Genomic DNA, 26,955 nt, shown 5'->3' with positions numbered 1-26,955 from the left:
CGCGGGCGGCTTGGAACCACGTCGGTGTCATGGCCGCGGGAGCCGGGACAGCGGGCCCTGCTTCCGGCCCGGGCGTTGTGCGTGACCCGATGGCGTCACAGCCAAGGAAACGACCCAGCCAGGAGGGCGGGGATCGTGCACGGCGGTCGGGCACGATGGCGGGAGGAGGCGGGAGCAGTGACAGCGGCGGGCGGCCGGCGGGCCGGCGGGCATCGCGCAGCGGCGGGCGGGTTCGACGGGGGCGGCACGAGCCGGGGCTGGGAGGCACGTCGGAGCGGGGCGCGGGGGACGCGCGGCTGGAGGAGGCGGTCAACCGCTGGGTGCTCAAGTTCTACTTCCACGAGGCGCTGCGGGCCTTTCGGAGTAGCCGGTACGGGGACTTCAGGCAGATCCGGGACATCATGCAGGGTGAGAGCCGGTCCAGGGCCCCGGGGAGGAGGAAGGTCTGTGGTGGGCATGCCTTGGGGTCCGGGGCGCGCGGAGTCAACCATGTCTTCTTTCCAGCGTTGCTTGTCAGGCCCTTGGGGAAGGAGCATACGGTGTCCCGGTTGCTGCGAGTTATGCAGTGTCTGTCGCGCATTGAAGAAGGGGAAAATTTAGGTATGGCAATTTTTTTTTGTGTGTTCTTTTCTGGGCTCACTTACGTAGGGTTTTGTTATTTTCAAACTTAACATCCGGGACTGACAGATTCCGGGTTAAAGTGCACTACTGTTTGTACCGTGGATGTCTTTTCATTCCACGGTGTTTGAATTCTCTAGTTCAAATTTTCTCCAGCTAAGGCTCCTTGGCTGGTTTTATGTGTTTTTTGTTTTTGTTTTTTTGCCGGGAGGCTCCCCCCCCCTCCACACCCACACACCTGTTAATTGCACACCCATTTTTGTTGCTGAAAGTAAGTTACATCCTTAAGGACACATTCTCCCCCCTTTTCCCCATAGTGAAGCTCCACCTTCCCACACAAACCCTCCATTTGAACTTGGCAGCTACTTAACAAACTGTCTTCATTGTTGGCCCCTTGTATCTGAGGAACATGTTTCATTCTGGATTTTAGAAGTAAATGTGTGTGTTGTAATTGAGCTGTGTTGAAAAGTATTGAAAACTAGTCACTTGAAATAGGTCGATTTAAGGCGGGCGGTGGTCCTGCAGCCTTTAATCCCAGCACTTGGGTGGCAGAGGCAGGTGGATCTCTGTGAGTTCAAGGCCAGCCTAGTCTACAAGAGCTAGTTCTAGGACAGGCTCCAAAGCTACACAGGGAAACCCTGGCTTTGAAAAACATTTAAAAAGAAAAGAAAAGAAAAGAAAAAAGACGTTGATTGAAGCTGGGTGTGGTGGCACATACTGAGGCAGAGGCAGGTGGGTCTCCAAGTTTGAGGCCAGCCTGGGCTACAGAGGGAGTTCCAGGACAGCCAGGGCTACACAGAGAAACAAACAAAAATGAAATATGTTGATTTGAATTTGGACCATATCACAAGCACATAAGCAAAATAAATGCAAATCATTTGTTTGTTTTTCTCAAAACAGGGTTGCTCTGGGTTTCCCTGGCTGTTCTGGAGCTAGTGCTGTAGACCAGGCTGGTCTGGAATTCACAGCGATCCACTTGCCTCTGCCTCCCCAATGCTGGGATGAAGGCATTTGCCACCTCCACCTGGCTTAAATGCAAATCTTACTGGGTTTGCTTGGTCCTTTTATTATTTATCATTGTTAAAGACAGGACCTCTCTGCATAGCCCTAACTGTCAATCTCACTGTGTAGACCAGATTGGCCTCTGCCACCTGAGTACTAGGATTAAATGCCTGGTTTGCATGATCCTTTATACAAATGAGAGCCTTACGATGTCTTCATGCTTCTATAGGTAACTATATTTTTTGGACATATTTGCTGTTCCTTAAGAAAGAGCTTAAAGTGAAAACTGTGTTTTGTCTTAGACTGTTCCTTTGATATGGAGGCTGAGCTCACACCCCTGGAATCAGCTATCAATGTTCTGGAGATGATTAAAACAGAATTTACACTGACAGAAGCAGTGGTGGAATCCAGTAGAAAACTGGTCAAAGAGGCTGTAAGAAACTGTTTTTTAACATCTTATTTTTTCATTTTTTGAGGGCATGTTGTAGAATATTTTCTACAGGGAAGGTGGTGGAACAAACAACATGTCATATCTTCACATGTCCCCTTTTTCAGCTAGGCTTGGAACACACTCTGCTCTATGGTTTTGGTCTTTGTAGTCTTGGCAGGAGGGACCATTGACTGGGAAGTGGGTGGACATTGAAGACTGCCATTTTGGAAGTTATTGTGCCATTCAGGAGCACTGAGAAGAGGCCCCAAGCATTTCTGGTCCTGAGTTTGGTCCATAACAAGCCAGAGGGAATATCTAGGGCCTTGGGAAATGTGGAATTGAGCTCTTTGACTGCTGAGAGGACTTAAAGAATATTCCCTGCAATCAGACTAGAATCAGAGTCAACTAGAGAAAAAGAATAACACAGACAGTATTCTAGAATAGCAAAGCTAATGAACATCTAGGAATTTGAGGCTGTCACTTTGTCAGGGTTCAGATGGCTTCAAGTAGAAGAACTCTTAAAGTACAGAAATAGGTTTTTCTTCTCCAATAACCAAGGCTGGGGGTGTGGAAGCAGATGCATAGGTAGGGATAGAAGAAGGCAGTTGCCTTGGTAAAGGAAAGTTAAGAGTAACAGAAAAAGAGAGAACTCCTGAAAGGGACAAGGTCTCAGGTGGAGGAGGGTGGAGCGAGAAAACCTTGTTTCACAAGGAAGACATTAACTGTGTACAGGCAACTCAAATATCCTGTTTGTTTGTTTGTTTGTTTGAGACAGGGTTTCTCTGTGGCTTTGGAGGCTGTCCTGGAACAAGCTCTTGTAGACCAGTCTGGCCTCGAACTCAAAGAGATCCGCCTGCCTCTACCTCCCAGGTGCTGGGACTAAAGGTGTGCACCACCACCGCCTGGCTAAATACCCTGTTTTTTAAAAAAAATCTAATGTGTGTTGGATACAGATATCTTTTCAGTTAAAGACCTAGAGCAAGAACTGCTGGAGTCTTGCAAAGAATGCTTGGATAATTATTATTCAGTTCAAGGAAGAATAATCCCATTGTAGATTTTTAGTATGAGTAAGTCAGATTGGGGACTTGGGGGGAAGATGCCAGAAAAGTCATTAGCAATGGAGGAGAAACCCAAGGGTACTTTGAACAGCTCAGGTTCTTCCGAATGAAAGAAATGTTTCTAGTTCAGAGTAATTAGTCAACCCCTTTAGAAACAAGGACTATAAATTTGTCATCGGGCCTGTCTTGTCAGGGAGTCTTTGAAGGCATGTACACATTATAATTTTACTACTAAGCACATGGATCTCTTCCTCTGTTTTTGTTTATTTGGGGGCTTTTGTTTTGAGATAGGGTCTTACTATATATAGAGTAGCTTTGGTCTCCATCCTTTCCTTAGCCTCCTGAGTGCTGGGATTACAGGCTTTACCACCACAGCCAGCTAAGTCATAAAGGTCATGTTTCAAAAATTTGTTTGTAATGTCTGTCAGTGAAATCTAAACTCCCTGGGACAGGAGAGATGGCTCAGTGGTTTCAGTGGTTAACAGCAAGAACAGTGGCTGTTCCTTCAAAGAACCCAAGTTCAGTTCCCATTACCTGTATGGCAGCTCACATCCATAACTCCAGTCCCAGCCCTCTGGAGTACTAGGCATGCATGTAATGCTCAGACATGTGTCCAGACCAAACACCCATATAGAGAGAGTAACAATGAGGTTGGTTTTTTTGTTTGTTTTTAATCTAAACTCCTTTAAAATAACCAGCCATTTTTTTTCCGTCTATTCTCATGTGCTTTTCAGCCTACCAGACTATGTCTTATACTTACTATATTTCGGTGGTTTTCAGGGGAAGAGGGGGAGGGGAAGCAGTCTCACTATGTATCCCCGGCTGTCCTGGAACTCACTGTATAGTCCTAGAACTTGCTATTACCCTCTTGCCTTTACCTTCTGGGTGCTGAGATCACAGGCATACACCACCATGCCTGGCTGCCCACCCCCCACCCCACCCCCCGCCCTTTTTTTTTTTAAATGGTGCTGGGTGAAGGTCAGAGATAGGAATTCTCCCTATTTTGTGTTATGTGCATATACTACACCTTCAAAAGATAAAATTATGGAACATGTGCTAGGCAAAGTACTCTACTACCAAGCTGTATTCCTAGCCTTTACTGTATTTGTTACTTCAATATAAGAAATTACTGTAAGACTTGGCTGCTTAAAACAGTGATGATTAGCCTTCAGTCTCCAAAGGTCAGGAAGCTAGTGGCCTACCTCAGTGGTCTAGCCCAGGATTTTTTAAATAAGGTTATAGTCAATCTGTCAGCTGGAATTGCTGGTGATGTGGCTTAGTGGTAGTCTGTGTGCCTAGTGTGTGAGAGGCCCTGGATTTCATTCTCAGCACTACAGAAATAAGTAAATAAACGCGATTGCAGTTATTTCAAGACTCAGCTGGGAATGGTGATGCTTTGAAATTCCAGTACTCAGGAGGCTAAGGTGGGAGAATCTTGAGTTGCAAGCAAACCTCAGCTAGAGATCTGATCCACATGTGATGTGGCTTTTAGCAGGGTCACACTCTAGACCAGCTGTGGGAGAGTGTATACATGGTACTGTTCAGGAGGTCAGGCCCACCGAGGACTACTTTAGAGCCACGGTCACAACTAATTGATCCCCTGGTTACTAAATGACACTTTCTGAATTTCTCATTTAGTATACTTGAGTCTCTTAGTGGTCATCTTAGAAAACACTGTGGGTACCTAGGTTCACGTTGAAAGACCCCCGAAGAGATACTTTCGTAGAAGGAGACCCGCACCCAGGAATCAGCGAGGCCACGAACTTGGCTAAGCGCGCCAAGCCAAGGGAAAGGGGTCCTTATATAGGGAAAAAGGCGCAAGCTAGGAGCAGGGATTCTATTGGATAATTCTAATGAGGCATTGTACAGAGCTATTCCCATTGGTCAATGTAAATGAGGCGCTATACAGGGTTATTCAAATGAGGCAAAGTACAGAGTTATTCAAATGAGGTGAAACACAGAGTCTTTCAAATGAGGCGAAATACAGAATCATTTCTATTGGATGGTTCAAATGAGACACAGAGCCATTCCAGATCAGCATATTCTCAAGGTCTGGTGTCTGGTACAACAGACTCAATTCCCCCTTGGGGGCGGAGACCTTGGGACGGAGTGTTTCTCATCGGGCGGGGCTCAGGGGCAGGGCTCCAGGCCGGCTCACTTGGTGTTCGTTCTCGTGCCGGCCCACCTGGTGCTCGCTGCTCGTCCCCAGCCCCAGCCCCGGGGCGCGGCGCCAGGCGGGCGGGCCTGGGTCACCCCGCCTGGGTGAACCTGCTTGGGAGGGAGCCAGCCGCCAGGCGTGTGGGAGCGCGCGTGTGGGAGCGCGTACGGGAGTGTCACCGAGAGAGAGAACGAGCCAAGGGGCGGGGTCTTTCATTCCCCCATTTCTCTTGTAACTGAATGAAATCTTTCATTCAAAGGTCTCTGGTTAGGTCTTTCTCTAAGCTTGGCCATGCTGTCTCTAACTATTCCTGTATGGTCTGTAAAAATGATAAATCTAACCCTCGTCTGTTCTGCAGGACTACCTCAGAGAGTGATGTTAAGGATTTCTCGAGTGCACTGACTGACTCTTTTAGGACCTGGATATCTGTGTGCATGGCTTGCTGTAGAAGTTTGAAATGACTAGTTTCCTGTAAGGCAACCGTACCGGTCCCTATGCCAGCTGCTATACCTCCCTTAGTTATTCCCCCTAATAATAGGGCCACGGTTAAGGACATTGGCTCCCTCTGATATCGGGTTGACTTTTCTAGTACCCTATAAACATATTTAGGTTAGTGATAGTTTTTACTTTGAGTCTAATTTTAAAGATGCCCCCCCCCATCTGGTCCCAACAGGTACCATTGAAGTCCCCAAGCATATCCCTTCTGCCATTCTGTTGCTTTCTTACCCTCATCCGTAAAGGAAATAAGGAGAGGCATAGAGGTGGTACCGGTGGAGCCCTTTTGCCATCCTCTGGTTACCTGAATCTTGTCCCATGAGGATGAAGGCTTCCAGTGAGCATCCCCTGTCGTTTCGCATCCCCATGTAAGGGAGTTCCTTTTGACTTAGCAATTTAACCAGGGAAAATGGACGGCGAAATTTCTTTCCAAACTGCTTCCTGCTGACTTTGGGACGAAGTTAGGGACCCCAGAAGGTTGAAATGCTAGTCAAAAGCAAAAAGGAATTTAGGCAATGGGGAATCCATCAGGGGCTTCTGGTTAGCAGACACTGTTGCAGAGATAGGGGGTGTCCATATCAGCAGACGAGCCAAGGGGCGGGGTCTTTCAACGTAAGCTTTGTAAAGTGTTCTAATAACTTATTATTAAAGTGTATTAAAATAGGGTCTGGGAGATGGTTAAGTAGTTAAGTACTTGATATTCAAGTGTGAAGACTGGAGTTCAGATCCCCAGTGTAAATGCTGGGAGGACATGGTGGCACTATAACCCAGCCTCAGAAGGGGGAGATGGGATCTCCAAGACAAACTGATTGGGGAGACTAGCTAGATCTGAGAGCTCTGGGTTTGATTGAGTGACCCTGCCACAGTAAGATGGAAGGTTGTTGGTAATTCAAATTGAAAAAGTTTAATCAAGTAAATTAAGTTAGAACTAATCTGTTCATATTCAACGATTTCTAGAGGTCTCTGAGACTCTTTCAGAGGACCCAGGAGGCCAAAAAGTTTTTATTAATTAGTATGTCTTTGTGCCAGGTGGTGGTGGCGCACGCCTTTAGTCCCAGCATTCTGAGGCAGAGTCAGGCAGATCTCTGTGAGTTCGAGACCAGCCTGGTCTACAAGAGCTAGTTCCAGGACAGCCTCCAAAGCCACAGAGAAACCCTGTCTCAAAAAACCAAAGAACAAAAACAATCTCAAAACTATCTTTAGCTGGGTGATGGTGGTGCACACCTTTAATCCCAGCACTTGGGAGGCAAAGAGAAAGAAGGATCTCTGTGAGTTCGAGGCCAGCCTGTTCTATACAAACAAACAAACAAAAACCCCAAAACAAAACACCACAAGTATGTCTTTGTGCATGTGCATGATTTGTAGGGTGATGAGAGGACAACCCTGTGAAGAAGTTCTCTTGTTCACCTTTATATGGGGTTAGGGATAGAACTAAGGTCTTCAGGGTTATACAGCAAACTCCTTTACCCACTGAACCATCTTAATTGCCAGAATCGGTGGATTTGAATTGAACCTAGGTCTTCGGCAAGAACAAGTGTTCTTAACCACTGAGCCCACTTCTAGCCCTGTGATCTGGTAAAGTTTGGTTTTTTGAGACAGGGTTTCTCCGTGGCTTTGGAGGCTGTCCTGGAACTAGCTCTTGTAGACCAGGCTGGTCTCAAACTCACAGAGATCCACCTGCCTCTGCCTCCCAAGTGCTGGGATTAAAGGCATGCGCCACCAATGCCCAGCAAGTTTTAAACAATAAAACTATATATGTATATATATATATTGAGATGGAACAGGGCTCTTTGCTGAGCTTGATAAGTAGCTGAAAGATGGCCTTTGAACTACTGATCCTCCTGTCTCCCAAATGGCTAATACATGTTTTTGTTGTTTTACTATGTGGGCACTGGAAAGATGATTCAGTGGTTATGAGCACTTACAGCTCTTGCAGAGAATCTGAGTTTGGTTCTCAGTTTCCACTTAGTTACCTGTAGTTCAGTCCTAGATGATCCAACACCCTTTTCTGGTTTCCACAGGCACCAGGTATACATAGTGTACATGCATATATGTAGGAAAGTACATGAAGAATAAAGATTAAAAACATCTTTAAATGCCGGGCGGTGGTGGCGCACACCTTTAATCCCAGTACTCTGGAGGCAGAGGCAGGAAGATCTCTGAGTTTGAGGCCAGCCTGGTCTACAAGAGCTAGTTTCAGGACAGCCTCCAAAGCCACAGTGAAACCCTGTCTCAGAAAAACAAAACAAAACAAAAAACAAAACTTTAATTTAGATTTAATTTAATTTAATTTAAAATAATAAATAAATAAAATGTGGTGGGTGTATACTATGTGTCAGGGGCCAGAAAAGGGCTTTGATTTCCTTGAGCTTGCATTATAGGCAGTTAGCTTCCTGGCATGAGTGCTAGGACAGGAACTCTGGTCCTCTACAAAATAACAAGCACTCTTAACCACAGAGCCATCTCTCCACCCCTTAAAATCTACTTCTTTAAGTAGGTAAAAACCATAGATGTAAAAATACAAAAGCCGAGTACTGATTACACCTATAATTTCAGTACTAGGGAAATTCAGGCAGGAAGATGACAAGTCGGTCTGAGTTTCATAGTGAGGTTCTGTCTTAACAGAACATCAAGAATAAGCCAACAGCAGGCGGTGGTGGTGGTGCATGCCTTTAAACCCAGGCAGAGACTGGCAGATCTCTGTGACTTCAAGGCCAGCCTGGTCTACAAAGCTAGTTTCAGGACAGACTCCAAAGCTGCAGAGAAACCCTGTCTCAAAAAACCAAAAAGAAGAAAAAGAAAAGAAATTGTGAACTAGAACCACTGAGTGGGGTCTGGTGACCAGGTCTGTAATCTGAGGTACTCCATTCTGAGTCAGGAGGATTGTAAGTTCAGGGCCTGCCTAGACTATAGAATGAATGTGAGGGTAGTTAGGCACTTAGTGAAACCCTGGCTCAAAATTCAGAGAGAGATGTGAAGAAATGACTCAGTTAAGAGCATGTACTGTTCTTCAAGAGGACCTGAGTTGTATTCCTAGCACCTACATTAGATCACACCTGTAACTCCAGCTCCAGGGGGACAAGCACGTCTGTGGGTACCAGTGCTCACACACACACCCATATCCACATGCACATAACTAAAGATTATTTTCTCAATTTACAGAGGACTGGGACTAAAGCTCAGTGATGAAATATTTTAGTAGTAGGTGTAAGTCCTAGCTAGGTTCAGTGTCTGTGCCAACCATAGCAGACAACATTTCCTGCTATGAGGTACCAGTTAAATGGCCAAACTTATAAATAACTCCAAGGAAATTCTGCTTTACTTTAGTACATGGATATGTAACATTTATATAGTTAAAAGTGCTACAAGATCACTTTTCAGCCTTTTGGCTGAGGCAGGTAGCTGTTCTCAACAGTTTAATATCTGGTATGTTCTCTATCCAAGGACAATATGGTAAATTTTTAGAGCTAGGACGTAGAGTAGGAGCTTATTCCATCCCCTCCATGCATTATAGTACCTCCAGGAACTATGGACCGCTATGGGGATATTAAAAGATGCTAGAGTGAATTCAGATGGCCAAAACAGTTCCTATTGCTGGTAGAAATGCTAAATAGTACACCTATTCTGTACCATAACAGTTTGGCTGCTGCTTACCCCATGAAACATGATTTGCTCCAAGGATCTCACTTCTGCATATTTACCTTAGAGTTGGAGAGTTGTTCACATAAAAACCTGTGTTTTAGCATTTCTGTTCATAATGACCCAAAACTGACCCTTCCAAATGTTCTTGAGTGGAAATAATGGATTAAACTATAATGTATCCCAAACAATACAGTAGTGCTCAACAACAACAAAAAACAAAACTGAACTGACGGTCCAACAATACAGATGTACTTGAGGGCATTGTGCTGAGTAAAAAAAAAAATCCTTATTACAACTGGTGCTGGAGCTCAGTCTGGTGATGAATGCCTGTAATCCCGTTTGTGGGAGGCTGAGGCAGGAGGATTGCATTTTATGTGGTGATACCCTCTCTGAAAAGAGCAAGAAGTAGTGCCCTCTACACCTGTAATATTGTAAAGACACAAAATAGCATAAAAATATTTTAGAAAAGGATATGGGAAGCCTGTTGTTGGTGCGCACGCCTTTAATCCCAGCATTCAGGAGGCAGAGGCAGACAGATCTCTGAGTTCGAGGCCAGCCTGGTCTACAGAGTGAGTTCCAGGACAGATTCCAGAGCTACAGAGAAACCCTGTCTCGAAAAACCAAAAAAAAAAAAAAAAAAAAAAAAAAAAAAAAGAGAGAGAGAGAGAGAGAGAGAAAAGTATTGCTTTGTATTTTGTGGTTACAGAAGTCTGGGCGTGTTGACATTTGGTTCCATATGCCCTAAACAGTTTTGCTGTGTGCAAGTTAAAATGCAGTTAAACCTAATAAAACTGATGTGGCTTATAAAAAGTAAAACTGTGTTGTTTTAAGGAAGTATAATATTTATTCTGAAAATGGTATGTAAGTAAACATGGTCATCTGAAAAGATGGTTAATTTTGCATCTTCCAACAATTCATAGTCATGCCTGTTTGTTGAAGAACATTTGGCACCAGTATCATCTGCTCTGGATTGCATATTAAAAGTCTCCTTTCAGTTACCTAGTCACTCTTACCTTTCTCTGTGTGTATATTCTCTCGGGGTTTCTTTACAGAAACTCTTTTTTTCCTGTGGCTGCTAAGAACATCTGGTCCTACCTGACTCTTGGTCATTTTAAATCTGCTGTTATGGGTGAGCTGTTTGCGGGTCTCAGAAATTCCTTTCATACTCCATCTAGAGTAACTAGCTGGCATTTATGGTATAAGAGACTTGGTTCTCATTCTATAGAATTGTCTTCAGCCCTTTTTTTAATAGAACTACCGGAACTTGATGGTCAGCACTTCAGTTGTCCGTTTTCCCACATTATATCCCTCTCACCAAGCCCCACCCCTACTCCAAAGCTCTTGAAATCAGTTGTTTTGTGGACTTGAAATTTGGGGCCTCTGGAATGACTTCTGTCTTTCCTTAGGCAGTCCAGCCCAGATTCGCTAAGTGTCTGTAACCCAAGGGATCCAATTTTGCTCTCTCAGCTTTAAAAACAAAAAACTACACTTATGGTTGCTCAAGTGCTTGAACCATTAATGTTGACTTTTAAGTACAGGACTTTGATGCGGTATGAAAAGTCTTAGGTAGTTATAAGATTTAGCTTTTCAGCAGAGTATGTTTTGATATTTGATATTCAGATGACACCTGTCATTACAAAATTTTTAAGTTTTTCTCCCTTTTGTAGGCTGTCATTATTTGTATCAAAAACAAAGAATTTGAAAAGGCTTCAAAAATTTTGAAAAAATACATGTCCAAGGACCCTACAACTCAGGTAAATTTGATATATTTTTATTCCTGTGACTTAATCCATCTCACTGCCTTTTGTAGAGCAGTAACAAAAGGGTTCTTTGTTGAGAATGTCATTTACCCCAGGTGTGGTAGGACACACCATTAACTCCAGCACTTGGGGAGGCAGATGCAGGCAGATCATTGCAAGGCCAGCCTGGTCTGCATAGTGCTTCCAGGCCAGCCAGAACTTTTGTCTCCCCCCCCCCCCCAAAAAAAAAAAATCATGTAAGTATTCAACCCAACACAGGTTGTCTGTGATCCCCAACCTCTGAGAGCTTAGGCAAGAGGATTACAAGTTTGGAGCCTGCCTTGGGCTATATGGAGGGTTGTTGTAAGGCCAGCCTAGGAGACACAGTGAGACTGTCTTAAAACATGCTTCAAGCAGGGCTGTGATGGAGCATGCCTTTAATCCCAGTACTCAGGAGTCAGAGGCAAGAGGATCTTTGTGAGTTCAAGGCTGCCCTGGTCTACAAAGTGAGTTCTAGGACAGCCAGAGTTACACAGAGAAATCCTGTCTCAAAATTAAAAAACAAAAACTGCTTCACATCTTTTTATTTTTAAGGTAACAGACTCTGGCTTCAGTATCTGAGACTGGTTTTTCAAGCTTTAGTTTTCATAAACCACTTTTTTTTTTTCTTGTTCTGTCAGCTTTGTGATAGGACATTTAAGTAATCAGTGCCAGATGTTTAACAAAAAGTATGAGACTTCTAGCCCTGTCTATATAAATGTTAACTCTGTCGACTCAGAAGGCAACATGGAAAGGACTTAATATCTCCATTTCCTGTCAAAAGTGTGGAAGTCATTTTTGAGCTATACCTTCAGCTGGTTTCTCTTCCCTCAACTTGTATTATTTTATAAACTTAAGTCTTGAGTGTTAGGCTGGGGGATATTGCTTAATGGTAGGATATTTGCCCAACATGCCCTGAGTTTGAATCCTAGCATCAAACACACACACACACAACCCACTTTACCCATTTTTGTTGTTGTTTTGAGGCATAGCCTATATTAGCTGTGGCTGTTGTTGAACTAACTATATAGACCAGGCTGGCCTCAAACTAACAGATATTTGCCTGCCTCTACCTCCCATGTGCTAGGATTAAAGGCATGTAGTACCATGCCTAGCAAAATCACCTTTATCTTTGAAGTGCTAACAGGTATTTAGTACAAAATTAAAAAGGTATTCTAAGGGCCTGTTAAGTCAGTGAAGATACTAGACACCAAGCCTGGCAACCTGAGTTCCATCCCCAAGACCCAACACCTGCAAGTTGTCCTAAGACCTTTGTTCGTACTTGTGCTCTGACACAAAAACACATGCCTATATATGCACAGGCAGTCACACACACACAAGTAAAATGAAACCAGGATTAATAAAAAGAGTTGAGTGAAAATTCCCTTTTTTCTGCCTTTATCTGCTCTCAGAGGCAGCTGTTACTATTTTTATCCTTTCAGAGATACTATCTACAAGCAAGTCTGTTGTGTGTGTGTGCATACCTGAACACATTGAATGCAGGGAGTCTTCACACTTGATTTGAACACTTATCCTTTTTTTTCTTAATATTGTAGTAAGGGATTTTCTTTTTTTTTTTTTTTTTTTAAGATTTATTTATTTGTGTATGAGTGCTCTATCTGCATGTGCAGCTTGCCAGAAGAGGGCATCAGAGCCCACTATAAGTGGTTGTGAGCCACCATGTGGTTGTTGGGAATTGAACTCAGGACCTCTGGAAGAGTAGCCAGTGCTCTTAACCTCTGAGCCATCTCTCCAGCCCGGAGAATTTTTATTGACATACAGTGGAGCCTCTTTGTCCCTTTTTTGTGACTAGCCCATTCATTGTGGCTGAACCATGATTTATCACCCAGTCCTTTGAGTCGCCTGACAGTATTGCAGATGTTTTGGTGATAGTCTGTCTCAGCTCAGCCCTGATGTGTTACTGTTCTCTTCCTTTCTCCTGTTGCAAACGTAAATCTCTTGTGTAGAAGCTAAGAACTGATCTCCTGAACATTATCCGAGAGAAAAACTTGGCACACCCTGTTATCCAGAACTTTTCCTATGAAACCTTCCAGCAGAAGATGTTGCGCTTCCTAGAGAGCCACTTGGATGACACGGAGCCCTACCTCCTCACGGTGTGCTTCAACTTCTCTTCTCTTCCCATAACCATGTTTTGAAATGAAAAGAATGGTGTGACAGAGACTGGGTTATGTGTACTGCCTTTCTTAAATACCTGTGAGATGCCCAAGATGAACTGCTGGCTGTGACAGACGGAACATACCTGGTTTCTCTCACCTGCATTTTAAGCTTTTTTACCTGTGACCAATCTTGTCACAACGTTCTCTTATCCTGGTTCCCATCGGCAGTGAAATCTGAGCTGAGAGGTAGATGTGGAATGGTGGGAGTTTCTCTGTGTAGCTTTGGAACCTGTCCTGGAACTAGCTCTTGTAGACCAGGCTGGTCTCCAACTCACAGAGACCCTCCTGCCTCTGCCTCCCCAGTGCTGGGATCAAAGGCATGTGGCACCACCACCCAGCTTAAAAATCATTCATCTGACAGTTATCCTACGTTTTGAAAAAATGCTTGAGCCAGGCATGATGGCACACGCCTATAATGCCAGTACCTGGGAAACAAACAGGAAAGTCACAGCAAGTCCAAGGCAAATCTGGTCTACCAGTCAAATTAGATCATCTGGAACTATATGCTGAGAACCTGCCTAAAAAAAGAAAGAAAAGAAAGGAGTGGCCTGTAAAGATGGCTCAGAAGTTAAGAGCACTTGCTACTCTTGCAGAGCATCCAAATTAGGTTTCAAGCAATTCCAGTTCCAGGCAATTTGATACCTTTTTCTGGCCTCCATAGGCATGTGGTACACATGAATTCATGTGTGCACATATATGTGAAAAAAAAAAAAGCCGGGCGGTGGTGGTGCACGCCTTTAATCCCAGCACTCGGGAGGCAGAGGCAGGCAGATCTCTGTGAGTTCGAGACCAGCCTGGTCTACAAGAGCTAGTTCCAGGATAGTCTCCAAGCCACAGAGAAACCCTGTCTCGAAAAGACCAAAAAAAAAAAAAAAAAAAAAAAAAAAAAAAAAAATTAAGAATTTTTTAAGAAGTAGGGAAAGAAATTTAACTTTTATACCTGACTCCAAAAGAGACTTGGGAACCAGGGACGAGATAGGACTGATATTGGAAGGACAAAGGTACAATGCAAGAGAGTTCTCTTTAGTGTAGCTAGCCATCAATGGCGGTGTTACTGTGGTAGGTCTGTTGTTTTTTTACAATAAGGAGGAGAAGTTTGAGGGTATCTCATCATGCTGTGCCCATCTGTGTCTTCTGGCCAGTTCTTGGGTAAATTTGTGAATGTGCTGCTTCGTGTTGAGTTATGTTCATGTTGAGTATGTTCTTGGTGAAAGAAGCAGACACTAAATTTACTTCTATGGCTTCCTCTTCCTAATGACACCCTTCTTTTCCCAGATGGCCAAAAAGGCATTGAAATCTGAATCTGCTGCTTCAAGTACAGCGAAGGAAGAAAAGCAGCCAGTCCCAGAGCCAGTGGAAAAGCCACTGAGAGAGCCTTCAAGGTGACAATGTCTTTTTGTGGTTTTAGGGACGACTTTTAGCAGGGTCAATTTCCCCTAGTGGACTTGATGACATTACCGGTTTTGGGCAAACACTGTGAGAGGTGGAGAATATGGCCTAGGAAAATGAGATTAGCTCTCTGGGGTCTCTGAGAAAAGATCCTGATTGGCATATCCCCAAAGGTTCTGTTTTTACTTCTTTATCACACCTATAACTTGTGGATGACCACACACAAATGTGCCTGCTCCTTTCCTTTTATGGAGACAGAGTCACTTTGTAACTATTTTGGCCAGGAACTCATCAGTACTCCTTCAGCTTCCCAGTGCTGGGACTGCAGTATGAGTGAGCTACCATACTTGGCTGGACAACTAATCTTTTAATTTACTCAGGAAGCAGTGTTCAAGTAAATGAGTCAGAGCTAGACATGGTGGCACATAGCTTTTTTGTTTGTTTGTTTGGTTGGTTGGTTGGTTTTTGGAGACAGGGTTTCCCTGTGTAGTCTCTTGACTGTCTTAGAACTTTTTCTGTATACCAGGCTGGCCTTGAACTCAAAGATTGCCTGCCTCTGGTGGCACATAACTTTAATACCAGCATTTAGGAGACATAGGCAAGAGGCTCTGAGTTAGAGGCTAGCCTGGCCTATATAGTGAGACCCTGTCAAGCAAGCAAGCGAGCGAGAAAGGAAGGAAGGTTTCACATGTCAAAGGAAAGGGAAGAAAGAAGACTTAATAAAGACTAGTGACTTAATATGAAAGTCAAAAATGTAGATTCCTCTGGGGGTCTGTGTATTGGTACATTTTTATTAGCCATAGAAGAGATTTATTTAGCTTACAGTACTAGAGGTTTGAGGGGAGGGAGGGAAAAGAGAGGTGTGGATGCATGTGTCCCCTGCTAGTTAGTCTTGGGGCTCTGTCCTGATGGCCTTTTCTAATCCTCATTACTTGCTGGGGCCCCATCTTCAAACCCAGAGTGCCAAATGGGTCCTAAAACAAGACATTCCAAAACTGGAAAGGCAAGGCCAGGTTTTTTGGTTTTGGCAGTTGCTACTTTGTGAGAGTGTCTAAACATACCAAAACTTTAGTTCAGATTTTGTTTGTTTCTTTTGTGTGTGGTTATTTCTGAAGTTTTAAACAGATTTATTTTTTAATTGTGCATGAGTGTGTATGGTGAATATGGGTGCCTTTAGAGTCAAGAGAGGGCGTCAGGAGTTCCTGGAGCTGGAGTTATACACAGATAATATTGAGCCACCTGATGTAGGTGCTGGTAACTGAATTGGGTCCTCTGCAAGAACAGCTAGTGTTCTTAACCACTGAGCTAGATTTCTCAACTTTTAAATGTTGATTTTAGAAAGCAGCTTTGTATGTGTTAGACAATCTGATGGGAATTTGGTCTTCAAGCTGCCAGTTTGCTTTTTCCTGATAGATTTTACTCTAAATTCATTAGCTGTTCCAAAGGGTCGATAAAAATCTCTGTAAAAGTCAGTCTCGTTGCTTCCAGACCAGTGGCACACCACTTCCTCAGAATTCTCAAGCCACTGTTTCTAAATGTATATACCATTAGTTGTCTTTCATGAGGTTTGGACTGGGATGGCTGAAAGAGTGGAGATTTCAGTGAGACTGTAGCCATTTCTATCTGTTGCCTGGGTAGATGTGTGGTTGGCAGGCACTACTCAGAGCTCTTACATGATGGAAAACATTGCTTTGCTCATACAGGCTGAAAGGGTTGGTAGCACGCAGATAGAGACCTCTGGAGAGAATAGTGTTGGCCTTGGCTTTCTTGGAATTTAAAATTGATAGAACTTAGATTTGTACTCATTAAGTGAAGGCTTTTATAAACAACAGCTATTCAAGAATAGGGAAGCAGCCCCCCCCTCCTGCTTTGTTGGCTTTTTCTTTATTTTATTTTATTTTATTTTATTTTGATAAGAGAGTGTTGAAGAATCCTCTCTTTGAAGCCTTATACTTTGTAAAAGTCCTGCCTACCTATATGTGCTTCCACACTGAAGATACTGATTCTTCTGTGTGTGGTTTATTTGCAGACAGCCCCGGAACACTCCAACCACCATTGGAATCAGGACCCTGAAGGCAGCTTTCAAAGCTCTGTCAACTGCACAAGACTCAGAGGCGGCTTTTGCAAAACTGGACCAGAAAGATCTGGTACTTCCTAATCTAGCATCCCCATCATCACCAACCCACAAAAACAAGAGACCCAGGAAAGATGAAAATGAAAACTCAGCTCCTGCTGAGGGTGAGGGAGGCTCAGAACTGCAGCCCAAGAACAGTCGCATGACAATAAGCAGATTGGTTTTGGAGGAGGACAGCCAGAGTACTGAGCCCAGCCCAGGCCTCAACTCCTCCCCGGAGGCCATGTCAGCATCACCATCCAAGCCCAGAGCTCTCAACCAACCCCACACAGGGGAGAAGAATCCCAAGTATGAAGACCTTCTTTGTAGCAGTTTTGGGGCTGGTTGGAGGTCCTGGTTGGGTCTGGTTTTACTTCCATGAATGAAGTAACCTGCTAAGTTACTCTCCACAAAGGCTTGCTCAGACTGCTAGAATGAGACTGGAGCAGGGAGCGACAAGTAGCAGTCCCTGCCAGTTCCCAAGCCTCATTGGAGGCTACACTGCACTATCTGTCCTAGGGCATGAGAAGGAGGGAGGGTTTCTGAGACTTCAGCCAGACAATCTAAGTGCCTCAAGGACTATTAGTCTTATTTGTGAAGTTTGTCTGGGTTGGGCCTCATTATACTTTATACTTATGAAAGACTAATGAATACTTAGTTTTGTACTTTCTCTTGGGCATTTGAGACTCAGGAAATTCAGTAAAGATTTCCTAATCTTCCATGTTCTGCCACTGCTATGGGGCCATAGTTAGAATATGTTAATTCTATTGGTTTTATTCCCCATTGTGATTCCCAACTCAGGTTTTGAGTTTGGTTACCTTTGTACCCTTCTTGGATCCACCCTCCAGGCACTGGTTTGCTTGCTCTCTCTGGAACATGCGTTTGTTTCTCCTGCTGTACCTTCACTTCCTCTCATTCCCACAGTGGACTGTCATTTCTCCATCATTGCCTGTCAGAATTCCATTGGTGCTTCAAAGGGAGACAAACTTAAGTGTCCTCTGGGCTCAAGCATATGTTATCTTACTGAATCTCCAGTGCTTTCTATGAGATAATGGTTAGCCCTATTGTATAGAAGAGGAAGGCTCATCTGTTGTCACACAGCTGAAAGTAGCAAACATATTTTCAGGGTCTTATCTATGTGGTGTTGACACAGCAGCTGGGGCCACATCCATCAGTTGCCTCTTTTGAAACTCTTACCTCCTCCATGAACTAACTCTTCTACGGCTATCCCTGCTGTAAGTCATCTACCTCACTGGTCTCCCAGGGCCCTCACCATCTCTGTACACTGCTGTGTGTTGTGATTGTTTGGAGACCACTGCTCTTACCTACAGTGTGAAGGCAATGGCGTGTGATAACATGGTTTCCTCCAGACAGATTTGCATTATATGTACCATTCTTGCATTCAGAAGTGAGTCACAGGCACACATAGTTCATGGCAGCTCTACACACCTTGTCCTCGTTTTATACATGTTCCATTTATTTCTCACAGAAACCTGTGAGAGTATAAATACTGCCCCCATGAGCAGATGAAGAAACAAAGAGCATTCAGGATGCCAGTAGGATTGTAACTGAGAGTATGTACAACAGTTGCAGACATACCCAGTGCTGTAGTATGTCCAGAGTCTGAAGTATGATGGGTGCTGTGCAGCAACAGTTGCCAAAATCCAGCTGCTACCTGTTTTTATTAATAAAATTTAATGGAACATAGCCACATCTAGCAGGTAGGGCTTGTCCATGGCCACTGAGTGTTCTGGCTATGAAATGAGTAGTGGCAACAGAGATGGCAAGGCTTGCAAAGCTGCAAACACTGTCTGTCCAGTGAGCACAGCATGAGGAAGCGTCTGAGGTTCCCTGTGAGCTTGGGGAGAGTTCCTGATCCTGCTTATACAACTCTTGGGTAGACTACATCTGTAGAACAGATTTTGAGCTGGCCTTGAAAGAGTGGGATGGTAGCAAGTGCCTTGTGGAAAGGAATTCTCGAAGTATTACAGCTTGTATGTGTGCATGGGAAACCTGGTGTTAGTAACTTGGGAGACTACAGCACAGCAGCACCAGGAACAGGCCAGTGGCCAAGTCTTAAGTTTGTAGTTGTCAGGCAGGCAGCTTCTCCAACTGCAGAGGTCACATTTAAAGTTTTTTTGTTTGTTTTTTTGTTTGTTTGTTTTAGGTTTATGTTCCCAGTCCTGTGGGGCACCACTGAGGGCAGGGTAGGAAGCTGGAGACAGCTGCAGTTTTTCAGGGAAAACTTGGGAAGAAGGAAACAGAGAAAGGCAGAATTAGGGGAAATAGCCTAAAATTGCTATATGCTAAATGCTGTGTGTACAAGGCACCTTGTACAAGGTAGGTATTTACTAGGAGTTTATTAATCAAGTAAAAGGGATTCTTAGAACTTGTATGCAAGGGATGACACCCCCTAAATACATGTACATACATTAAGGGTTAAGGTTTCCAAAGACTAAAGGGCAAAACCCAGCAGCCACAGGCTGTTTGACAAGTCCCTGCTATAGACCAGTGTTCATGAAGTTGTAACTTAACTAGTGAGGAACATGAGTATCCAGAAATGTCCTGAGTTGCCCAGAGCCACAGCCACCTGACAGCTAGGAAGATTTTATTCTCACAGGACACTGTATGGGAACTTAGGCCTCAGTCAGCCCCTGCTGAAAGATTTGTGCAAAGAACAAGTGTGTGAATTCAAAAAAGACAGATTACTAGCAGCTTGCCTTTGAAAACTGCAGAGAGATCAGAACAGTAGTTCAGGGGAAATAGTAGCTGGCAGGAACCAGGGTTCACATTGACTGTCAGGACTGGGAAAAGAAGAAAACTTACAATAGTAGCCTAGCTGTTACCTGCCTCTGCAAATAGTGATCCACAGTAAAACTAAAACAGCTGCGGTGCCACTCTGTGTCAAGTAAATTATTCTCAAGATCTAATCCTTAATAACAGTATACATTGTCCACCATTGTCTCAGCTACTTGGTTAGGTACTTCTTAGGAAAATTACAGAAGAGGAATGGGGGGGGGGGTCTTGACTGGTTGTGGATGGCAAGTGGCAGGAGGAAGCAGAGGCTTTCTATGTTGGGAAAGTCGATGCCTGTTGCAGTACTTGCTTGGGGGTAGCAGGATCAGAAGAGTAAGGTCTCCTTTGATCATATAGCGAATTCAAGGCCAGTCTGGGCAATCCTGTCACGAAGAAAAAAAGAAAAGAAAAAGATTGATTTTTGCAGTATTTAAAGACCTGTAAGTTTCCTGAGCAGGGAAGATACTCGTAGATAGAGGTATGAGGAGCAGAGCAGCCTGGGTTGCTTTAAGGTGTATGGTTTTAACCTGTGGGTCAAGACCCCTTGAGGGTCAAATGACCCTTTCACAGAGGTCACATATTAGATACTTAGATTGTGGTTCATAACCAGCAAAATTAGGGAGTAGTGATGGAATAATTTTATGGTTGGGGCCACTATAACATGAGGAACTGCATTAAAGGGTTCCCCCATTAAGAAGGTTGAGAACCACTGCTGTAGTGGTGTGGTGTGATGGAGCCAAGATAGGAAATGGCCTGGATTCATAGACCTTAAGAGGAGGAGTGCTGACTTTGTCGTTGTTTAAGTAGTCTAGCATGTGCATTTCAGACTGGCTTTGAACTTGTGGTTTTCACATCTTAGTCTCCCAAATACTGTTATTACAGATAAGTACCACAGTGCCCAGTGGATGTGCTTTTGTGCTGTTGGCTTTGGGAGGAGAAAAGGATACCTTATTGATACAAGGTATCTTGAGTTTAACTCCAGGAATAGGACGGGTACCAAGGTCAGTTTAAATACAGTAGAGCATCACCCTGAAGGAGAGACAAGAGTTTGTACCTTCTAAGTCAGAGAAATGCTGAGACTTTAAAGGATCCCAAATGACTGGGTATGTTGATGCATACCTGTAATCCCAACATTCAGAAGGGAGAGGCAGGAGGATTGAGAGCTCCAGGCCAGCATGTCCTCAAGAGTATAGTCCTATCTAAAAACAGAAACCTAAACAAATGAGAAAATTAAAGTAATGTTGAGGGAAATGGCAATATGGTAATGTACTTTCTCAGTGTCCAGTTTGAGGCATAATCCTGCAGCCTGGGAAGATTTCACATACAGAGATGCCTGGCTAGCCCCAGGAAAAAAGTTAGCATGGTGTGGTGGATCCTGAGTACTGAAAGAACCAAGTCCAGAGCTTGTGGCCAAGGGAGTGTTTCACAGCTTATCTTAATTGCTCTCCCCCAGAGTGTCCAACAAGTGGAACAGCCCTAATGGGCTTGAAGGAAAAGAAATTTGGATGGAAGAGGACCAGCTGTTTGAAGTTCAGGGTAAGCCTCAGATTGTCCTTGCTGAAGTGTGATGCATGTTACTTTCATGGTCCAGAACCATCTGTGTCCCAGATAGACAGCTGAAGAAGTCCCTGATCTCATCTTGAAACATCAGGGATCAGATTGTGTTTGGTTTTGTTGAACAGGATCTTGCTGTGTAGCCCAGGCTGGTCTGAATGAAATTCAGGATCTTCCTGTCTCAGCCTCCCAGGTGTTAGGGTCACAGGAATGTAGCCACATTTGGCTCCCTGCATTTCTTTTTCCAACAACACTCCCCCCCCCCCCCCCCCCCGCTTGGTAGGGTGTTGGTCGTGAAACAGGGTCTCATGTAGTCCAGTTTGTCCTTAGACTTCCTGTGTAGCAGCTGAAGATGATCTTAAACTTGTGAGTTTCATGCCTCTGCTTCTAAAGTGCAAGATTACAGTCATCCACTATCACACCTGGTTTGTTTTTTTTTTTTGTTTTGTTTTTTTTTTCTGTTTGTTTATTTTGGAGACAGGGCCTCACTGTGTAGTCCTGGCCAGCCTAAAATCTGTATGAACCAGGCTGGCTTCAAACTCACAGATCCATGCACCTGCTTCTGTCTTGTGAATGCTAGGTCTCCTGTATTTTAAGTTTTTAAATTCCATTTTTTTTTAAATTATTTTTTATGTTGGTTGGGAGTTAGCATGTATGCATTTGGAAGTCAGGATAAGTCCGAGAGATCAAATTTAGGTCATCAGACTTGGCAGCAAGTGCCTTTACCTGCTGAGCCATCTCCTTAGTCTCTTCTCTGTATTTCTTAAAATAAAAATCTCTTTGATGTGTGTGCCGAGCTACATCCCCAGTCCAGGTGAAAAGAAAAAATTCTTACCAGTTTCTGTGTATAGGATAGGAAATTGTACTTTCTGTAATTATATCTAAAGCTCTTAGCATTTGTATTAGAATCTTTTCCACTACCTATTTTGCATCCTAATAGAAATAGCTAAATGCTAAATCCTCATTTGGAGGATTATAAAGACTTGTAATAGTGGCAGTAATTCTTTCCCAATGTCAAAGGTTTTGTTGTAAAATGTACCTCCATAGGGGCCAGCAAGATGACTCTGGGTAAAGGCTGCCAAGTCAGTTGACCCAAGTTGAGTCCTCAGAACCCATGTGGTAGAAGGAGATCATCAGCTCTCATTTGTTCTCTGATCTCCACACTCATGCCTTATCGTGAGCTCACAGTTACATCCTTCACATGAACTGGGCATGGATGACACATGCTTTTGTCTAAGCACTCCTCTGGCACAGATAGGATGATCTCTCTGAGTTGATGCCAGCTAGGACTACATAGTGAAACCCTGTTTCTGAGGGGGAAGAAAAGAAGAAGCAAAAAAATCACATTTATTTTAGCCAGGCAGTGGTGGTACGCACCTGTGATCCTAGCAACCGGGGAGGCAGAGGCAGGTGGATATCTATGAAGCCAGCCTAGATTACAGAGTGAGTTTCAGGACAGCCAGAGATACACAGAGAAACCCTGTCTTGAAAAAACAAAGAGAAACAAACAACATTTATGTGTACGCACACATGCTGTGGATTGTGTGTGGAGGTCAGAGGACAATTTGAGGGAATAAGTTTTCTTCATCCTCCATGTGGGTCCTGGGGATTGAACTCAGGTAATGAAAGACTGTATACAGACATCTATGTGTGATATTTGCACATATGTAGTAAATCTTCTTACGATTTTATTTATGTATGTTTGGGTTTTTTGTTTGTTTGGCTGGTTGTTTTGGTTTTCGAGACAGGGTTTCTCTGTGGCTTTGGAGGCTATCCTGGAACTAAACTAGCTCTTGTAGACCAGGCTGGTCTCGAACTCACAGAGATCCGCCTGCCTCTGCCTCCCCAGTGCTGAGACTAAAGGTACACCACCACCGCCAGGCCAGTTTGTTTCTTGAAACAGGGTTTCTCTATGTAACAACTCCTGGAGTTAGATCTGTTGACCAGACTGGCCTCAATCTCAGAGATATGCCTGTCTCTGCCTCCTGAGTGCTGGAATTGAAGGCCTTGTACCACTACCCAGTTCCAATAAATTCTGATTAATGGCAAACTTCAAGTCTTTACCAAAGCCATCATTTTCTAAAATCACTGAGGGATGCCAGTTGGTGGTGGTGCATGCCTTTAGTCCCAGGTCTCCAGAGGCAGAGGTAGGCGGATCTCAGATCAAGTCCAGCCTGGTCTACAGAGCATGTTCCAGGACAGCCAGAGCTACACAGATAAACCTTGTCTAAAAAAACAAAAACAAAAACAAAAAAAACCCTCAAAACAAAGTTTATTGGAAATCTGGTTTTCCTGATTTTTGGTTTTTGGTTGTTTTTTTGTTTGTTGTTGTTTTGTTTGTTGTTTTGTTGTTTTGTTTTTTTTTTTCCCGAGACAGGGTTTCTCTGTGACTTTGGAGGCTGTCCTGGAACTAGCTCTTGTAGACCAGGCTGGCCTCAAACTCACAGAGATCTGCCTGCCTCTGCCTCCCGAGTGCTGGGATTAAAGGCGTGTGCCACCAATGCCTGGCTGGTGGTTGGTTTTTGTAAGACGGGGTTTCTCTGTGTAGCCTTGGCTGTCCTAGAACTCTGTAGACCAAGCTGGCCTGGAACTCTGGAGATAAGCCTGCCTCTTGCCTTCAGAGTGCTGGGATTAAAAAGGCGTGTGCCACTACCTGGCAGAAGTCTATAAAACACTTCTTTGTGTAGGTTCCCAGAGCCTGAGGTGACTGCAAACAAAAAAACAGAAGAAATTATCCTTTTGTGATATCCTTTTAATTCTCAACATAGTGAATTTGTTTTGTTGTGGTTTTGCCATTCTGATGATCAAACTCAGTTTTATTCAAGCTAGGCAATCATTCTACTGCTGAGCTGCCTTTCCAGCTTTCAGTGCCTGTGAAATTTAAATCACGTTTTCCCTTTGGATAATCTGTGTTTAAATCTAAAACTATGTTTTCTTCACGTGAAAGAAACTGTGTATACTGTTCATGTTTTCCAGAAGCACCAAATGAAGACAAGTCAGCCACTTTTGTAACAAGAAAGCAGGTAATTAAAAACTCATTTAAACTTTGTGTGTGTGGATATTTTGTGTACATATAAGATTGTGTTTTTAATTATATATGTGTGTGAACTTGTGCATGTGAGTGCAGTGCCCATGGAATCCAGAAGAGGGTATCAGATCCCCCAGAGTTGGAGTTATAAATGATCAAATGAAAATTGAGTGTATGTGTGTACCTACCAAGTGTGTGCCTGGTGTCAGCAAAAGCCAGAGAGGGCATTGGATCACCGGGAACTGGAGTTACAGATGGTTGAGCTACGATGTGGGTGCTGGGAATGGAACCAGGTCCTCTGGAAGGACAGCCAGTGCTTGGTCATCTTTCTAGCCCTTAAGATGCTTTTCTGATGTGAGTTTTATAAGAACGGGTAAAATAAATTTCCCTTCTCAGGCAAAGATTACCCGTGCACCTGGTAAAAAAACCTCTTAAGACAGTTCAAACTAAGGTCAAACAGTAGGTTTTGTTGTTTGGTTTTGGTACTAAGGCTTGAGCCCTCACACATGCTTGGTGAACACTGTGCCCCTGAGCTGCACCCTAGTCATTCTTTTTGTTTGTTTTTTTGTTTTGTTTTGTTTTGGAGACAGGGTTTCTCTGTAGCTTTTGGAGGTTGTCCTAGAACCCTCTCTGTAGACCAGTTCGAGGCTGGCTTCGAACCTGCCTGCCTCTGCCTCCCCAAGTGCTGGGCCTAAAGGCATGTACCACCAATGCCCAGCTTCTTTTCTTATTAAGTTTCAGGGTTTTGGGTTTCTTTCAGTGTTTTGGCTTTTTTTTTTTTTTTTTTTCCTGTGTGTGAGCCTGCATGTATGTGTGTGTGCCATGTGTATGCAGTGCCCCCAGGAAGCCAGAAGAGGAATCTGATCTGAAATCATAACTGAAATTGGAGTTTATAGATGATTGTGATCCACCATGCAAGTGCAGCCACATCAGGGGCCTCTGCAAGAGCAGCAAGTGCTCATGACCACTGAGCCATCTTCCAGCCCCACAGCAGTGATTATTAGTAAAGAATGACATGTCAGAACATTGATGATTACTAGCTATCCAGACAGTGTTGGGTTTTTTTTTTTATATTTTATTTATTTATTATATATACAACATTCTGCTTCCATGTATATCTGCACACCAGAAGAGGGCACCAGATCTCATAAGGGATGGTTGTGAGCCACCATGTGGTTGCTGGGAATTGAACTCAGGACCTCTGGAAGAGCAGTCGGGGTGGTACTCTTAACCTCTGAGCTATCTCTCCAGCCCCCAGTGTTGGATTTTGCTTGTGGATAATGTCTGTCTCTGTAGCTCTGGCTGTGCTTGCAATAGAGATCTGCCTCCCAAATGCTGGGATTCAATGTATGCACCATCTTCACCTTGCTTATACTGTGTTGTAACCTTGCTATTGGTGTCAGAGTATTCTCATAGGATTTTTTACTTTGACTACCTTATCAATATATTGGAAAAGAGGTAAGTGGCAACAGGTTTTGACAAGTTTTATGGTTTCTTTTGCAGAAGTGGACCATAGAAGAAAGCGAGTGGGTGAAGGCTGGAGTGCAGAAATATGGGGAAGGAAACTGGGTTGCCATTTCTAAAAGTTACCCCTTTACTAACCGAACAGCTGTGATGATTAAAGATCGATGGCGGACCATGAAAAAACTTGGCATGAACTGAAAAAGGCTCTCATTTCCACAGGATTCACAAGAACATGGTCTGAACAGTAGTCACTGATGTTCTGATGTCTTTCAGAAACTAGACTGAGATGAGAATTGTGGGCAACCTCTTTCTGTCCAGGGAGGTTCCATGTACACTCCCATCACTGTTGGAATTGATGGAGCTGAGAAGTAAAGCCAAGTCCACCCCGTGTCTGCAGCAGAGGTGACAGGCACACAGCTTGTACAGTACCAGAATATCATTAGTGTTTCCCTTTAGTGGTTTGCTTCATTTTGATCCCCAGTAATCCATAGAACCTTCTCCTAAGAAATGATGGAATCCATTAGGAGTACTTACGATCTCAAGACCTGTTAAATCCAGCAATGTGAGCCTTATCTGGAATGTACTTAATCCAATCTTCATTGAGTGTCGGCCTCCTAACTCAAGAACAAAGGATCTCTGTGTGTTGAGCCCAGACGAGAGATTGTCAGTCCTTGTGAAATCTGATTTCTTTTAAAAATTGTGTATCCACTTGCATCTTCAACCCTGGACCTAACTGCCTTGGCATTCGCTGTTAACGAATGCTGGGCTACATGGCAGGTTTATCCTCCACACTTTTCATGTGGTTAAACAAGTGTTCTGTTTTGTTTTTTGTTTTTTGTTTTTTTTTTTTTTTTTTTTTTGGTAGAATGGTGATTGTAGATAAGCTTAGCTTCCCACCGCACCCCAAACCCCTTCTCAGAGCCTTTCCTTATGCTGGACTTTTAAAGCTTAAAAATCAATCCTGGTTGAATACAATGCCTAACTCATCCTCTGTGAAATGGTTGCTCCCATACTTCCCTAGTTGTGCTATGTTCGTGTCTTATACAGGAATCCAACATCCCTTTTCCTTTCGTACAGTGTTGTGCTTGCTTTTCTCTCAGACAACTTAAAAACTGTCTTTTCAGCAAAACAAAAATGAAAAAAATTCAGTTAAGTGTTTTCTGTAATCTTTTTTAAAATATGAGAATGAATTGTTCCTACTGTAGCATTCTTCATTAAAGTCTTGCTTCTCTCAAGGCTCCATAGCTGGTTAA

At 43.7% G+C, this 26,955-nt stretch overlaps 1 protein-coding gene and 1 pseudogene across 4 annotated transcripts; both read left to right on the top strand.

Moving 5' to 3' along the window:
- On the top strand, window positions 1-26,892 carry Terf2 (telomeric repeat binding factor 2). 4 transcript variants are annotated; one of them, XM_027405939.2, is made up of 10 exons: window positions 6-408; window positions 505-600; window positions 1,923-2,053; window positions 11,071-11,157; window positions 13,149-13,295; window positions 14,634-14,740; window positions 16,777-17,169; window positions 21,110-21,192; window positions 24,187-24,233; window positions 25,742-26,855. In XM_027405939.2, exons 1-10 carry the CDS (start codon window positions 30-32, stop codon window positions 25,898-25,900), a joined length of 1,629 nt encoding a protein of 542 aa, XP_027261740.1. In that variant the 5' UTR covers window positions 6-29; the 3' UTR covers window positions 25,901-26,855. The 4 variants fall into 4 exon arrangements, with proteins under 4 accessions (XP_035298549.1, XP_027261742.1, XP_027261741.1 ...); XM_035442658.1 differs by lacking the exon at window positions 16,777-17,169 and having other exon boundaries at window positions 1-408; window positions 25,742-26,892; XM_027405940.2 differs by lacking the exon at window positions 11,071-11,157 and having other exon boundaries at window positions 5-408.
- Window positions 9,131-9,300, top strand: LOC113834693 (annotated as a pseudogene).
- Window positions 26,893-26,955: the final 63 nt, after the last annotated feature.

The sequence above is a fragment of the Cricetulus griseus genome, chromosome 3 (genome assembly GCF_003668045.3).
Source record: "Cricetulus griseus strain 17A/GY chromosome 3, alternate assembly CriGri-PICRH-1.0, whole genome shotgun sequence".
Taxonomy (NCBI): Eukaryota; Metazoa; Chordata; class Mammalia; order Rodentia; family Cricetidae; genus Cricetulus; species Cricetulus griseus.
The sequence above is the reverse complement of the archived record's forward strand: the minus strand, read 5'-3'. Positions and strand labels throughout refer to the sequence as shown.

Bases quoted from the DNA above. Each gene is read 5' to 3' on its own strand.
- Terf2 (XM_027405939.2), top strand. From the start codon at position 30: ATGGCCGCGGGAGCCGGGACAGCGGGCCCTGCTTCCGGCCCGGGCGTT. The intron at 409-504 runs GTGAGAGCCGGT...TCTTCTTTCCAG, and splicing joins GATCCGGGACATCATGCAGG to CGTTGCTTGTCAGGCCCTTG. The intron at 11,158-13,148 runs GTAAATTTGATA...TCTCTTGTGTAG, and splicing joins CCAAGGACCCTACAACTCAG to AAGCTAAGAACTGATCTCCT.